Below are 15,846 nucleotides of genomic sequence, written 5' to 3'. Positions count from 1 at the left end.
ATACCAAGAAAAAACTGGAAGCTGACATAGCCCAGTGCCAGGCAGAGGTGGAGAAGTCTATCCAGGAGTCCAAAAATGCAGAGGAGAAGGCCAAGAAGGATGTCACGGATGTGCGCTCCATTATTTCTTATCAGAGATGCTGTCTGGAGATAAGAAAGGGGCTTCTACGCCGCCCCTTTGGGACCTGCAAGTAGGTTTCCTCTCCTCACCCCTGCATTCAGTCAGTGGTGGCTTCCCGGAGAGACGGAAGGAGACGGAGCCTCAGCAGAGGCAAAGTGGGAGGGGAACCATGCAGCATCAGCGGTGGCTGCGGCAAGGAGGAAAGCATCAGCGTGCCTAGTACCAGCCTCACAGCACCCTCCGTGTGCCCGCATAGGAGGGGTGGGTGGCCCACTGATGCCTCTTGTGAACTTAACCAGGCGACCATGATGACCGAGGAGCTGACAGAGATGGAGCAGGACACCAGCGCCCACCTGGAGCGGATGAAGAAGAACCTGGAGCAGACGGTGAGGGACCTGCAGCACCGCCTGGACGAGGCTGAGCAGCTGGCCCTGAAGGGTGGCAAGAAGCACATCCAGAAGCTGGAGGCCAGGGTGGGTCTCTCTATCTCTCTGAATCCGGAAAGTGAAAACGGCACTCCCCGATCCTTCTCTCTTCTTGTATATTGACTCCCATCCTTATCCTGTGGCTGGGGACAGCCACCCAATATCGTCAGTAGGTCCTGAGTTAATTAACATCCCCCAAGACTGACTATATAAGTATCTTTCTTGATTGTAGGTACGTGAGCTTGAAGGAGAGGTTGAAAGTGAGCAGAAACGTAATGCTGAGGCTGTTAAAGGTTTGCGGAAACACGAGAGAAGAGTAAAGGAACTCACCTACCAGGTAAGGGGAAGAGCTTTCTAGAATATCCAGACTTCCTGCACAAAGGGAAATTGAAAACCTGGTGACTATGTGGTACTCACAAATAGCTACATGTTAACTCGATATACATAAGGGGCAAATGACACAATCACCTATCACAGACCCTTTCCTAAGCTAGGAAAATCAGGAAGGCCTTTAGAAAATCGTGTAAGTGAGGAAAGAATACAGGTTTCAAAGACAGATAAACTGGTATTAGTCCTAGTTTGGCCTCTTACTTTTTAAACTCGGATAGGTTACCTAACACTCTCAACCTTAATTCATCACCTGTAAAATAGAATAAAAACATCTACTCACCAGAGTAGGGAGGTAAGGATTAGAGACGTGTATAACTCTCCAATATAGTGCCTGCACACAGTGGACATTTAACAAGAGTGGCTACTGTTAATACTATGAAGGAAGCCTCAGAGTTGACCACATTTACCCCAGGCCCACCTGCCATCATATCAAAGTGATTTACTTCACCACCTGTAGTGGGTTGATTTTGTTGGATTCAATGCAGACCATTTTTTTCAAACTTCCAGACTGAGGAAGACCACAAGAATGTTCTCAGGCTGCAAGACCTGGTAGATAAATTACAGGCAAAGGTGAAATCATACAAGAGACAAGCTGAGGAGGCTGTAAGTATCTTTAAGCCCTTGAGGGAAGAAGGAAACTTCGTTGGGGGTAGAAAGTATATTAAGAGAATGTGTTAATGAGAAAGAAAGAGACCAAGTAAGAATATGTCATACTTATTTTAAGAGAGAGGATATAAATATGAATTTACCCCCAAATCCTAATTATAGAATAAGACCTCAAGACGAGATATTTTTATTATTAAGCAATTTGTAGGGGTTGGGGGAAGAAAAGAAAATTCCAAATAACCCACCTTACTTGATAGCTGCAAAGAATATCCAGCAGAAAATCTAACACCATGATAAATATTCCTCTCCCTCTAGAAATGCACAAAATCAATTGTTCCCAAAAGCCAAACAGAAATCTTTTACCCCAGCTGACTCCTTCCCTCACTACCACTGTCATCAGCAGGGACTTATCCCTGCACATTCGCTGTAGCAAATTAGGATGTGTTGGAAGATTCTCCAGCTTCACTTTTCCTGGTTGTTCCCCACTCTTCCAGACACAATGTAGTGGGTAAGAGGTAAGAAAAGGGAACACGAAAGGGAGAGGCACAAATGGTAGTAAGTGCAACCAACAAAGGGCATACTTTCTTCCTATCCCCATCCACCCACCCGCAGAGTCTCTGTATACCAGAGTCAAAATATATGGCAAAAACACTTCAACTGGGATTTTCCCAAAGTTAGAATTTGACCTTACATTTACTGTCTAACCTCTGTGAGCGAGCGCACGTGGGTCTCTTCCTCCTTTCCACTCAGTCCATACATCGTAAATAGACTTCACGTATACATGGGTTTGACATAATGAGCTCGTCTCTTCCATTTCAAAACTATTTCTTCTTTCATTCTTTAGAGTAAAAAATGTAACTGAAGTTACAAGTTCTGTCTGGATTTGAAATCCGATATGACAAACAAACCGTAAGGAGGAAATATCTGAGTTGAGGAAATAATCCTGTTTGTGACAAGTGCAATGAGAACCACAAAGTCTAACTCTCACAACTTTATCCTTAGGAGGAACAATCCAATGCTAATCTTGCCAAATTCCGCAAGCTCCAGCACGAGCTGGAGGAGGCCGAGGAACAGGCTGACATTGCCGAGTCCCAGGTCAACAAGCTGAGGGTGAAGAGCCGGGAGATTCACACACAAGTCAGTGCAGAGTGAACACATCTGCCTGATGCTGCCAAGGGGCTGAAGAAATGCACAAAATGTGCTATTTTGGGTCACTTGCTTTGTGTTGTCTTTCTCTTCATGTTGAATAAATAAAAACTACAGTGAACTGATAAACTGAACCAGACTCATTTACTTCCAAAATTACTTATTCTCAAACACAGTTCTCACCTAGCTATTATTATTCTAACATTATATATGGCTTTGTGGAACATTCAATATCTGTACCTCCCTCACCACCCCGCATCCCCTTTCCCATCTCCAGCTCCACCACACACACACACAATTATCTTTTACTGGACTTAATTTTATTAAGTCTCTCTAGATTGTTACAAATGACTAAGGAAACCACTCACTGAGGTTACGCCTTCAGACAGGACACACTCATGCACCCACTCCGCAGGTGGTTACTGAGCATCTACTATGCGCCGGGCCCTGCTCTCAGTACTATGGGAATAGCAGTGAACAAAGCATAGTTCCCTCCCTCTGGGAACTTATATTCTGCAAGGAAAGAAACGCAGTCAACAAATAAGAAGCTGTGTCTACTATATTTAAAATAGATAATCAACAAGAACCTAGTGTATAGCACAGGGAACTCGGCTCAGTATTCTGTAATAACCTAAACGGGAAAAGAATTTGAAAAAGAATGGATACTTGTATGGGTGTAAGTGAATCACTCTGATGTACACCTGTAACTAACACATCATTGTTAATCAACTACACTCCAACATAAAATTTTTGTAAAAAGATCTACAAAAAAAATAAGAAGCTGCGTAATGTGTCAGGTAAGTGCTCATGAGAAATAAAAAAAGTAAGAGGGAGGCAGTTAGTACCATGTAGAGAGGAGTCAAGCAAGGCCTCTCTAAGAAAAACACATTTGAGCTGAGACCTGAAGGAAGCAAGAGTATTCCAGGCAGAGGGAACAAAAGAAAATGCAAAGGCCCTGAGGCAGGGGCAGTTTGGCATGGCCCAGGGACAGGAAGGAGGCCAGCAGGGCTAGAGGAGAATGAGCAAGATAGTCACGGCGTAAGAGAGGAACCTGGGACCCCAGGGATCATGTAGGGCTTCAGGGCCACCTGAGGACTTTTCTCTTCACTCAGAGTGAGATGGGAAATCTTTGGAGTGTTTTGAGCAGAGGAGTGATATTAACACACATTTTAAAAGAATCACTCTGGGGACTTCCCTGGTGGCGCAGTGGTTGAGAATCTGCCTGCCAATGCAGGGGACACGGGTTCGAGCCCTGGTCCTGGAAGATCCCACATGCCGCGGAGCAACTAAGCCCATGCACCACAACTACTAAGCCTGTGCTCTAGAGCCTGCAAGCCACAACTACTGAGCCCGCATGCTGCAACTACTGAAGGCCTCACACCTAGGGCCCGTGCTCCACAACAAGAGAAGCCACCGCAATGAGAAGCCTCTGCACCGCAAGGGAGAGTAGCCCCCTCTCGCCGCAACTACAGAAAGCCCGTGCGCAGCAAAGAAGACCCAACACAGCCAAAATGAATAAATAAATAAGGCTTTAAAAAAAAAAAAAAGAATCACCCTGCTGCATTGAGAATACACTGAAGGGGGCAGAGGTCGAAACTGTGAGACCAGTTAGGAGCCTACTGCAAAATAAAAGATAAAAAATGACAGTGGCTTAGACCAGAGAGATAGGCACTGAGAGATGACGAGAAGCAGATGGATTCTAGATGTACTGTGAAGGTAGCGCACATAGGGTTTTCTGACAGATTGGATGGATGAGTGGGTGAGAGAGAGAGAGAGAGAGAGAGAAAGGACTTATGAAAAGAGGAAGGATAAAACAAGATAGATTTAGTGCAGTATAAACATGAGGAGTTTGGTATCTAGAAAGAGAGGAAGCAGTAGAACAAAAATGCAATCTAGACAAAAATTGTACTTTATGCACTCCTGTCCCTCTTCCACCTTCTACCATCCACACTCCCTTGCCTCCCAACCCCTATCAGCCTCACTCCTTTACAGGATAAACTGCACAGGCCTCAATCGCAAAAATGTCTAAAATTAATAACAGTTTAAAACAAAAAAATTCAAAATACTCTCCTAAATTAAATTTTGGATCAAAGAGGAAACCAAAAGTAGAATCACAAAAACTTCTAGAAGTAAACATAAGAGTAAATCTTTGTGACCTTGGTTTACACAAAGATTTCTTAGATGCCAACACCAAAAGCACAAGCCATGAGAGAAAAAATTGATAAACTGGATTTCATCAAAATTCAGTTTCTGCACTTTGAAAAACACTGTTAAACAGAATGAAAGGACAAGCCACCGACTGAGAAAAAGTATTTGCAAATTATACCCCTGATAAAGGACTTGTGTCTAGAATACATACAGAAATCTATATCTTCACTAAAAAGAAAACAAATCACCCAATTTTTAAAGAACCAAAAGATTTAAACAAACATTTCACCAAAGAAGATATACACAGAGCACATGAAAAATGCTCATCATGAATCATTAGGGGACTAATAATTAAAACATAATGAGATATCACAACACACCTATTACAATGACTAAAAGTCCAAGTGTTGGCCAAGAGGTGGAGGTACTGGACCTCTCACACCAGCTAGTGGTCATGTAAAACGGCATAACCATTTTGGAAAATAGTTTGGCAGTCTCTTAAAAAGTTAAGAAATTACCCATTTGTTCCAGTCGTTCCACTTCTAGGTATTTACTCAAGAGAAATGAAAACGTATGTCCACACAAATATTCACAGCATATTTATCTGTAATAGCCCCAAACTGAAAACCACCCAAATGGCCATTAACAGGTGAATGGATAAACACATTATGGTAAATCCATATAATGTAATACTACAAAATGATAAAAAATAAACTATTGGGCTTCCCTGGTGGCGCAGTGGTTAAGAATCCGCCTGCCAATGTAGGGGACACGGGTTCGAGCCCTGGTCCAGGAAGATCCCACATGACGTGGAGCAACTAAGTCCATGCACCACAACTACTGAGCCTGCGCTCTAGAGCCCGAGAGCCACAACTACTGAAGCCCACGCACCTAGAGCCCATGCTCCACAACAAGAGAAGCCACCGCAATAAGAAGCCCGCACACCGCAACGAAGAGTAGCCTCAGCTCGCCGCAACCAGAGAAAAGCCCACCCGCGGCAACGAAGACCAAATGCAGCCAGAAACAATAAATAAATAAAATAATAAAATAAATAATTTTTTTTTAAAAAATGATAAAAATAAACTATTAACACACACAAAAACATGGATGGATCTCAAAATAATAATGCTGATGGAAAGTAGCCAGACCAAAAAAGTGTAGACTCTATTATTCCATTTATATAAAATTCTAGGGAAAAAAAAATGAATCTATAGTGACTGAAAGCTGACTAGTGGTTGCCTAGGGATAGAGAGGCAGGATTTATGGGAGGCACAGAAGGACAGTAGGATGTATTACAAAGGACCAGGAGGAAACTTTGCGGGTGATGGACATGTTCATTATCTTGATTCAGATGATGGTGTCACAGTGTCTACATATGTCGAGACTCTTTAAATATGTACAGTTCGTTATACATCAATTATATCCCCATAAAGCTGTTAAAATTTTTCATTGGGGGAAATACTACAATTATAGTGCTTTGGGAAAATAATAATTAGGATACTGTATGTCCAACTTTAAAGCCAGAGTTATAATTTTTGATAGGAATTACATTAAATCTATTTACCAGTTTGGGGAAAATTAGCTTACTATATTGATTCTTCCAATTCGTGAATAAAGTATGTTTTTCCATTTATTCAGATCGTCTTCAATTTCTGTCTTCCTTGTTTTACAGTTTCCAGCATACAAGTCCTGTACATGTTTTGTTAGATTTACACCTAAATTCTTTTTCTTTCTTTTTGTTTTTAAGTAATTGTAAATTGTATTGTACTTCTTGTTTTTTTTTTTTTTTTTTTTGGCTACATTGGGCCTTTGTTGCTGCACGCAGGCTTTCTTTAGTTGCAGCGAGCGGGGGCTGCTCTTCATTGCGATGCGCAGGCTTCTCACTGCGGTGGCTTCTCTTGTTGTGGAGCACGGGCTCTAGGCACACGGGCTTCAGTAGTTGTGGCTCTCGGGCTCTACAGCATAGGCTCAGTTGTTGTGGTGAACGACCTGAGTTGCTCCATGGCATGTGGGATCTTCCTGGACCAGGGATCAAACCTGTATCCCCTGCATTGGCAGACAGATTTTTAACCACTGCGCCACCAGGGAAGTCCCTGTATTTCTAATTTTGGTGTCCACATGTTCACTGCTAGCATACAGCCTAAAGAAATACAACTGATTTTTGTATGTTTATGTTATACCCTGAAACCCTACTGAACTCACTTCATAGTTCTGAGTTTGGGGGGAAATTCTTTGGGATTTTCTACATCAACAATCATGTACCTCAGAAAACAACCACTTAAGGTGAATCGAAATTAATTAAAATGAAGTCCAAAATTACACAGTAAATTGTGGGGAAAAAGTCTGATTGGGATTTTATCATAAAAATCAAGCCAGAACCACTGAAATAAATTTATTTTCTCTTATACTTCACAAGATTTACGTTACAACTGCATCTCTGTTAATTCTTAGAACAAAGAATGAATCAATGTTGGAGTTGGGAGGAAAGGAACATCCTTCTCACAATCTTGTATGATGTGGCACCCTTTATGTTTAACTTTTGCAATGCAATCATAAAGAATGCCCTTTTTTGCAAAAACTGTATGATGTCTTCATTGATTTTTTTTTTTTTTCATTTCTGCAGGTTCTTATTAGGCATCAATTTTATACACATCAGTGTATACATGTCAATCCCAATCGCCCAATTCAGCACACCACCATCCCCACCTCACCGCAGTTTTCCCCCCTTGGTGTCCATATGTCCATTCTCTACATCTGTGTCTCAACTTCTGCCCTGCAAACTGGCTCATCTGTACCATTTTTCTAGGTTCCACATACATGCATTAATATACGATATTTGTTTTTCTCTTTCTGACTTACTTCACTCTGTATGACAGTCTCTAGATCCATCCACTTCTCAACAAATGACTCAATTTCGTTCCTTTTTATGGCTGAGTAATATTCCATTATATATATGTACCACAACTTCTTTATCCATTCGTCTGTTGATGGGCATTTAGGTTGTTTCCATGACCTGGCTATTGTAAATAGTGCTGCAATGAACATTCGGGTGCATGTGTCTTTTTGAATTACGGTTTTCTCTGGGTATATGCCCAGTAGTGGGATTGCTGGGTCATATGGTAATTCTATTTTTAGTTTTTTAAGGAACCTCCATATTGTTCTCCATAGTGGCTGTATCAATTTACATTCCCACCAACAGTGCAAGAGGGTTCCCTTTTCTCCACACCCTCTCCAGCATTTGTTGTTTGTAGATTTTCTGATGATGCCCATTCTAACAGGAGTGAGGTGATACCTCATTGTAGTTTTGATTTGCATTTCTCTAATAATTAGTGATGTTGAGCATCTTTTCATGTGCTTCGTGGCCGTCTGTATGTCTTCTTTGGAGAAATGTCTATTTAGGTCTTCTGCCCATTTTTGGATTGGGGTGTTTGTTTCTTTGATATTGAGCTGAATGAGCTGTTTATATATTTTGGAGATTAATCCTTTGTCCGTTGATTCATTTGCAAATATTTTCTCCCATTCTGAGGGTTGTCTTTTCGTCTTGTTTATGGTTTCCTTTGCTGTGCAAAAGCTTTGAAGTTTCATTAGGTCCCACTTGTTTATTTTTGTTTTTATTTCCATTACTCTAGGAGGTGGATCCAAAAAGATCTTGCTGTGATTTATGTCAAAGAGTGTTCTTCCTATGTTTTCCTCTAAGAGTTTTATAGTGTCCAGTCTTATATTTAGGTCTCTAATCCATTTTGAGTTTATTTTTGTGTATGGTGTTAGGGAGTATTCTAATTTCATTCTTTTACATGTAGCTGTCCAGGTTTCCCAGCACCACTTATTGAAGAGACTGTCTTTTCTCCATTGTATATCTTTGCCTCCTTTGTCATAGATTAGTTGACCATAGGTGCGTGGGTTAATCTCTGGGCTTTCTATCTTGTTCCATTGATCTATGTTTCTGTTTTTGTGCCAGTACCATATTGTCTTGATTACTGTAGCTTTGTAGTATAGTCTGAAGTCAGGGAGTCTGATTCCTCCAGCTCCATTTTTTTGCCTCAAGACAGCTTTGGCTATTCAGGGTCTTTTGTGTCTCCATACAAATTTTAAGATGATTTGTTCTAGCTCCGTAAAAAATGCCATTGGTAATTTGATAGGGATTGCATTGAATCTGTAGATTGCTTTGGGTAGTATACTCATTTTCACAATGTTGATTCTTCCAATCCAAGAACATGGTATATCTCTCCATCTGTTGGTATCATCTTTAATTTCTTTCATCAGTGTCTTATAGTTTTCTGCATACAGGTCTTTTGTCTCCCTAGGTAGGTTTATTCCTAGGTATTTTATTCTTTTTGTTGCTATGGTAAATGGGAGTGTTTCCATAATTTCTCTTTCAGATTTTTCGTCATTAGTGTATAGGAATGCAAGAGATTTCTGTGCATTAATTTTGTATCCTGCAACTTTACCATATTCATTAATTAGCTCTAGCAGTTTTCTGGTGGCAGTTTTAGGATTCTCTATGTATAGTATCGTGTCATCTGCAAACACTGACAGTTTTACTTCTTCCTTTCCAATTTGTATTCCTTTTATTTCTTTTTCTTCTCTGATTGCCGTGGCTAGGACTTCCAGAACTATGTTGAATAATAGTGGTGAGAGTGGACATCCTTGTCTCGTTCCTGATCTTAGAGGAAATGCTTTCAGTTTTTCACCATTGAGAATGATGTTTGCTGTGGGTTTGTCATATATGGCCTTTATTATGTTGAGGTAGGTTCCCTCTATGCCCACTTTCTGGAGAGTTTTTATCAGAAATGGGTGTTGAATTTTGTCAAAAGCTTTTTCTGCATCTATTGAGATGATCATATGGTTTTTATTCTTCAATTTGTTAATATGGTGTATCACATTGATTGATTTGCGTATATTGAAGAATCCTTGCATCCCTGGGATAAATCCCATTTGATCGTGGTGTATGATCCTTTTAATGTGTTGTTGGATTCTGTTTGCTAGTATTTTGTTGAGGATTTTTGCATCTATATTCATCAGTGATATTGGTCTGTAATTTTCTTTTTTTGTAGTGTCTTTGTCTGGTTTTGGTATCAGGGTGATGGTGGCCTCATAGAATGAGTTTGGGAGTGTTCCTTCCTCTGCAATTTTTTGGAAGAGTTTGAGAAGGATGGGTGTTAGCTCTTCTCTAAATGTTTGATAGAATTCACCTGTGAAGCCATCTGGTCCTGGACTTTTGTTTGTTGGAAGATTTTTAATCACAGTTTCAATTTCATTACTTGTGATTGGTCTGTTCATATTTTCTGTTTCTTCCTGGTTCAGTCTTGGAAGGTTATACCTTTCTAAGAATTTGTCCATTTCTTCCAGGTTGTCCATTTTATTGGCATAAAGTTGCTTGTAGTAGTCTCTTAGGATGCTTTGTATTTCTGCGGTGTCTGTTGTAACTTCTCCTTTTTCATTTCTGATTTTATTGATTTGAGTCCTCTCCCTCTTTTTCTTGATGAGTCTGGCTAATGGCTTATCAATTTTGTTTATCTTCTCAAAGAACCAACTTTTAGTTTTATTGATCTTTGCTATTGTTTTCTTTGTTTGTATTTCATTTATTTCTGCTCTGATCTTTATGATTTCTTTCCTTCTGCTAACTTTGGGTTTTGTTTGTTCTTCTTTCTCTAGTTTCTTTAGGTGTAGGGTTAGATTGTTTACTTGAGATTTTTCTTGTTTCTTTAGGTAGGCTTGTATAGCTATAAACTTCCCTCTTAGAACCGCTTTTGCTGCATCCCATAGGTTTTGGGTCGTTGTGTTTTCATTGTCATTTATCTCTAGGTATTTTTTTATTTCCTCTTTGATTTCTTCAGTGATCTCTTGGTTATTTAGTAACGTATTGTTTAGCCTCCATGTGTTTGTCTTTTTTACGTTTTTTTCCCTGTAATTCATTTCTAATCTCATAGCATTGTGGTCAGAAAAGATGCTTGATATGATTTCAATTTTCTTAAATTTACTGAGGCTTGATTTGTGACCCAAGATGTGATCTATCCTGGAGAATGTTCCGTGCGCACTTGAGAAGAACGTGTAATCTGCTGTTTTTGGATGGAATGTCCTATATATATCAATTAAATCTATCTGGTCTATTGTGTCATTTAAAGCTTCTGTTTCCTTATTTATTTTCATTTTGGATGATCTGTCCATTGGTGTAAGTGGAGTGTTAAAGTCCCCCACTATTATTGTGTTACTGTCGATTTCCTCTTTTAGAGCTGTTAGCAGTTGCCTTATGTATTGAGGTGCTCCTATGTTGGGTGCATATATATTTATAATTGTTATATCTTCTTCATGGATTGATCCCTGGATCATTATGTAGTGTCCTTCCTTGTCTCTTTTAACATTCTTTATTTTAAAGTCTATTTTATCTGATATGAGTATAGCTACTCCAGCTTTCTTTTGATTTCCATTTGCATGGAATATCTTTTTCCATCCCCTCACTTTCAGTCTGTATGTGTCCCTAGGTCTAAAGTGGGTCTCTTGTAGACAGCATATATATGGGTCTTGTTTTTGTATCCATTCAGCCAGTCTATGTCTTTTGGTTGGGGCATTTAATCCATTCACGTTTAAGGTAATTATCGATATGTATGTTCCTATGACCATTTTCTTAATTGTTTTGGGTTTGTTTTTGTAGGTCCTTTTCTTCTCTTGTGTTTCCCACTTAGAGAAGTTCCTTTAGCATTTGTTGTAGAGCTGGTTTGGTGGTGCTGAATTCTCTTAGTTTTTGCTTGTCTGTAAAGCTTTTGGTTTCTCCATCAAATCTAAATGAGATCCTTGCCGGGTAGAGTAATCTTGGTTGTAGGTTCTTCCCTTTCATCACTTTAAGTATATCATGCCACTCCCTTCTGGCTTGCAGAGTTTCTGCTGAGAAATCAGCTGTTAACCTTATGGGAGTTCCCTTGTATGTTATTTGTCGTTTTTCCCTTGCTGCTTTCAATAATTTTTCTTTGTCTTTAATTTTTGCCACTTTGATTACTATGTGTCTCGGCGTGTTTCTCCTTGGGTTTATCCTGTATGGGACTCTCTGCGCTTCCTGGACTTGGGTGGCTATTTCCTTTCCCATGTTAGGGAAGTTTTCGACTATAATCTCTTCAAATATTTTCTCTGGTCCTTTCTCTCTCTCTTCTCCTTCTGGGACCCCTATAATGCGAATGTTGTTGCGTTTAATGTTGTCCCAGAGGTCTCTTAGGCTGTCTTCATTTCTTTTCATTCTTTTTTCTTTAGTCTGTTCCGCAGCAGTGAATTCCACCATTCTGTCTTCCAGGTCACTTATCCGTTCTTCTGCCTCAGTTATTCTGCTATTGATTCCTTCTAGTGTAGTTTTCATTTCAGTTATTGTATTGGTCATCTCTGTTTGTTTGTTCTTTAATTCTTCTAGGTCTTTGTTAATCGTTTCTTGCATCTTCTCAATCTTTGCCTCCATTCTTATTCCGAGGTCCTGGATCATCTTCACTATCATTATTCTGAATTCTTTTTCTGGAAGGTTGCCTATCTCCACTTCATTTAGTTGTTTTTCTGGGGTTTTTTATTGTTCCTTCATCTGGTACATAGCCCTCTGCCTTTTCATCTTCTCTATCTTTCTGTAACTGTGGTTTTTGGTCCACAGGCTGCAGGATTGTAGTTTTTCTTGCTTCTGCTGTCTGCCCTCTGGTGGTTGAGGCTATCTTCATTGATATTTTAAGGGTCTTCCTAATCCTTTGATCCTAAACTCACTCCCTTGAAGCACTTATTGGATCATCATTGTCCATGTTCAGAATTTTATAATTATTAACTAGTTCAGTGCTGCTGCATCACCCTGGCCAGTGGCTTTGCAAAATTTAAGCAGGTTTCTAATACCACTTTCATCAACTTCATTAAATTCTGAAAATTTTGCAGTATTTGTCATTTTATTTTGCAGTCATGTTGCACTGACTATTGCATATTTACAACACCTGATAATCAGTATGCTCATGTACTAGGGAATAACAAAACTGACTCCATATCAGATCTGTTTCTTTTACTTTAACCTTTGTACTTTGTTTTTGCTACAACTTAATGTTGCCTATAGCCTGAAATATACAGGATAGCCAATTCTCAAGGCTCTGGCCTTTACAGGTGTAACACTTTTCCATTCATAGAGAGATAAAAAGTTGCAGAACAGAGAATAACGTTTGTCTTGTTGGGAGGTTTACAGGAACAGCATGACCTGACCTAAGTGGACAGCTACAAGAACAAAGGATTCCGACACCAAGTTTGCAACAGCTAACAACACTCCCTCCCCTTTTAGTATAAAAAAAGCCTGAATTCTACCTCGGGGAAGATGGTTCTAGCCCATCTTACCTGAGGACCCTAGCCCACCATCTTCTCGGTCTGCTGGCTTTCCGAATAAAGTCACTATTCCTTGCCCCAACCACTCGTCTCTCGATTTGTTGACCTGTTGTGCGGCAAGCAATATGAGCTTGGGCTCCATAACGATCATTAGAGAATACTTATTGTTTTCTTACGCCACATCACTACTGTGGAGACTCTAATAACAGGCATTGTACTACTGCAAACCTTAAAACAGTCGTACCCTTTGCCCAGAAAGTCTATTCTATAAATATCGTCAAGATATGCATAAACATATGCACACATATGTTTACAGGAATATTTAAAAGAAAAAAAAAATTAGCGCACCCTAAGTGCCCCAAAATAGAAAACTGAGTACAGTCATAGGATGGAACGATATGTAACTAGTAAAAATCATGATGTAGAAGAAGAGTTAATATCATGGTAAAATTTCCCATAATCTGTTAAGTTGCAAAGGCAGAATACAAAACCATGCTTACAGGCTGATACCCTAATTGTGTATTTGTTTAAAGCACGTGTTTAAAAAAAAAAAACAAAACTGTGTGTGTATTTACAAACATAAAAAAAAGTGTAAAAGGACTTAATCCAAACTCCGGTAGAGATTACTTCTATGCTAAAATCTTAGGAGTGATTTAAATTTTTCCTTCAGTATGTTTGATTATGTTTTTCAATCTTTCTACAATGTGTACCTCACTTTGGGAATTTTTTTAAAGGCTCGTATTTTTTAAATACAATAAATAAAAGGAACGTGCTTCTTAAGAGGACTTCATACCCAATTCTCATCAAAGACATGGGTATAACTGACAAGAGAAAGGTGAAGAGGAGAGGGTCATTTGATGGACGAGACCATTAGCACAACTACTAAAAGCTGTTGCCTTTCAGCCAAGTTTTCCATAAGCATTACCATTTCAGGGCTAACACAGCAGCTGTCGGTGAGCAAACTTAAATTCTGCCTCCTGGCTGTGACAGAGGTTTGGGCACATGTTACATTGACACCAGTGTCCCCAGGCACCTTCACTGCGGACTTAGTCGGTCCCATTTTCCTAAGTGGGAAGCTGAAGAATCAGCTGTGGGCAGTTGCAAAGAACCTTACTTCCTTAAGGATGGAATTTACCAGCCTGATTCCTCCCTCCTGGCTCCAAGCGCCACCAAGATGCTGCTTCCGGAGCCCACGAGAGAAAAAGAAAGCCTCTTCGCTGATGAAGGAGAAAAACATTCCCCTTGGGGAACACACCCAAAACAGGGCTTTTCTTATATTATAGTAGCCTGACCTTCCCAAGAGGGCGGGCTATTTTCTCAGCTCCTCACAGAAACAACGGCTTATGGCTCTCTCTCGGGGAAACTGAGGTACAACACAGGGGGAGCCCTCAAATTATGAAAAATGTTGTTAAGAGGATGGATGGGAAAGGTGGTATCTTTGGAGCAACAGAATCATATTTTTTTCCGGTATATTCTGAAAAATAATTCTATTGATATCCACAGTTTTTAGTACCCAAAAATGGATTTAGCCCTATATATTACATAAGTACATGTATATGCAACGTAATAAAATGCCTTTAAACGTACTGAAAAACTTCAAATGGAATTTGTCGATTTGAGAATTTTCAGAAATTTCCTTGCGGCCCAGTCACGTCAAGAGCCGGGGGTTCGAATTCCCTCGCCACTTCCGGCTACACACCCTCCCACCACACGCACAGTTAAGCTCTGGAATCGCGGAGGTGACGAGAAACGCCTGCCTCTCTCACAAACTCCAAACGTACACTCACCGGCCAGGGCCCCTCACCGTCTCCAGGCTGGTCCCAACCCTGGCGGAATCACTTCCAGCCTTTCCTTCCCCGGTGGCGCACTCCTCCCATGATGCCCCGGGGCGCACCGCTCCCATGATGCCCCGGGGCGCACTCCTCCCATGATGCCCCGGGGCGCACCCCTCCCATGATGCCCCGGGGCGCACCCCTCCCATGATGCCCCGGGGCCCACCGGAAGCAACTCCTCACCTCTCTGGGAAATTGAAACCGCCTTTCTTCTCGGTAGTTACCGGCTGTTTCCTTGGAAGTCCATGGCTGCTGATTTTTTCACGTGTTTTCAATACTGTGATCCACCCACCCTCCCCGAACTAGATGGTAAGCTGTTGGAGAGAACCAACTTCTAATCCCCAATGCCTGCAACGGTGTCTTTATAAGCCATTTGCTAAATGAAGAGCAGCTAAACGTTTTGTTTGACAGAGTGAAGCAGAGACAAAGCTGCGTAGAAAAACAGCAGATAACAGAGCCAACGCTCAGCAGAGAATATGGAAGAATAGCGTTACCTTTATAATAACAGCTGGCATTTAAAACCCTAAATCCTTACCTTAGTTTGCAAGGCTCTAAGCATCTGGCCCCTAGCCGCTTCTGCCACTTCATTCCTTGCTACTGTATCCCTGGCTCCTTTCATCCCTGCCCTACTGGCCTTTATTCTCTTCCTCTGCAGGCAAGTTCCCCTCCCAGAGCCTTTGCATTTGTTTCCTCTGCCTGGAATACTGTGCCCCGTTGATATTCTCCTGGCTTGCTCTTCCTCTAAGTGCTCAAATATCATCTCTTTAGAGAAACTTATCCTGATTGATCCATTTCAAACCCACACAGCCACTGTTTCCTTATCCTAATTTTCCTTTCCTTCAGAGAATTTATCA

At 40.7% G+C, this 15,846-nt stretch overlaps 1 protein-coding gene across 1 annotated transcript; it reads left to right on the top strand.

Moving 5' to 3' along the window:
• Positions 1 to 8: 8 nt before the first annotated feature.
• On the top strand, positions 9 to 2,729 carry LOC132358192 (myosin-8; the record flags this gene model as incomplete). The annotated part of the gene is made up of 5 exons (XM_059912051.1): positions 9 to 110; positions 420 to 593; positions 778 to 882; positions 1,443 to 1,538; positions 2,544 to 2,729. Coding segments are annotated over 5 exons (627 nt in total), but the record flags the coding sequence as incomplete, so codon positions are not given.
• Positions 2,730 to 15,846: the final 13,117 nt, after the last annotated feature.

This window comes from Balaenoptera ricei (genome assembly GCF_028023285.1).
Source record: "Balaenoptera ricei isolate mBalRic1 chromosome 7 unlocalized genomic scaffold, mBalRic1.hap2 SUPER_6_unloc_1, whole genome shotgun sequence".
Taxonomy (NCBI): Eukaryota; Metazoa; Chordata; class Mammalia; order Artiodactyla; family Balaenopteridae; genus Balaenoptera; species Balaenoptera ricei.
Note: the sequence above shows the minus strand (reverse complement) of the source record. Positions and strands in the feature narration are given on the sequence as shown.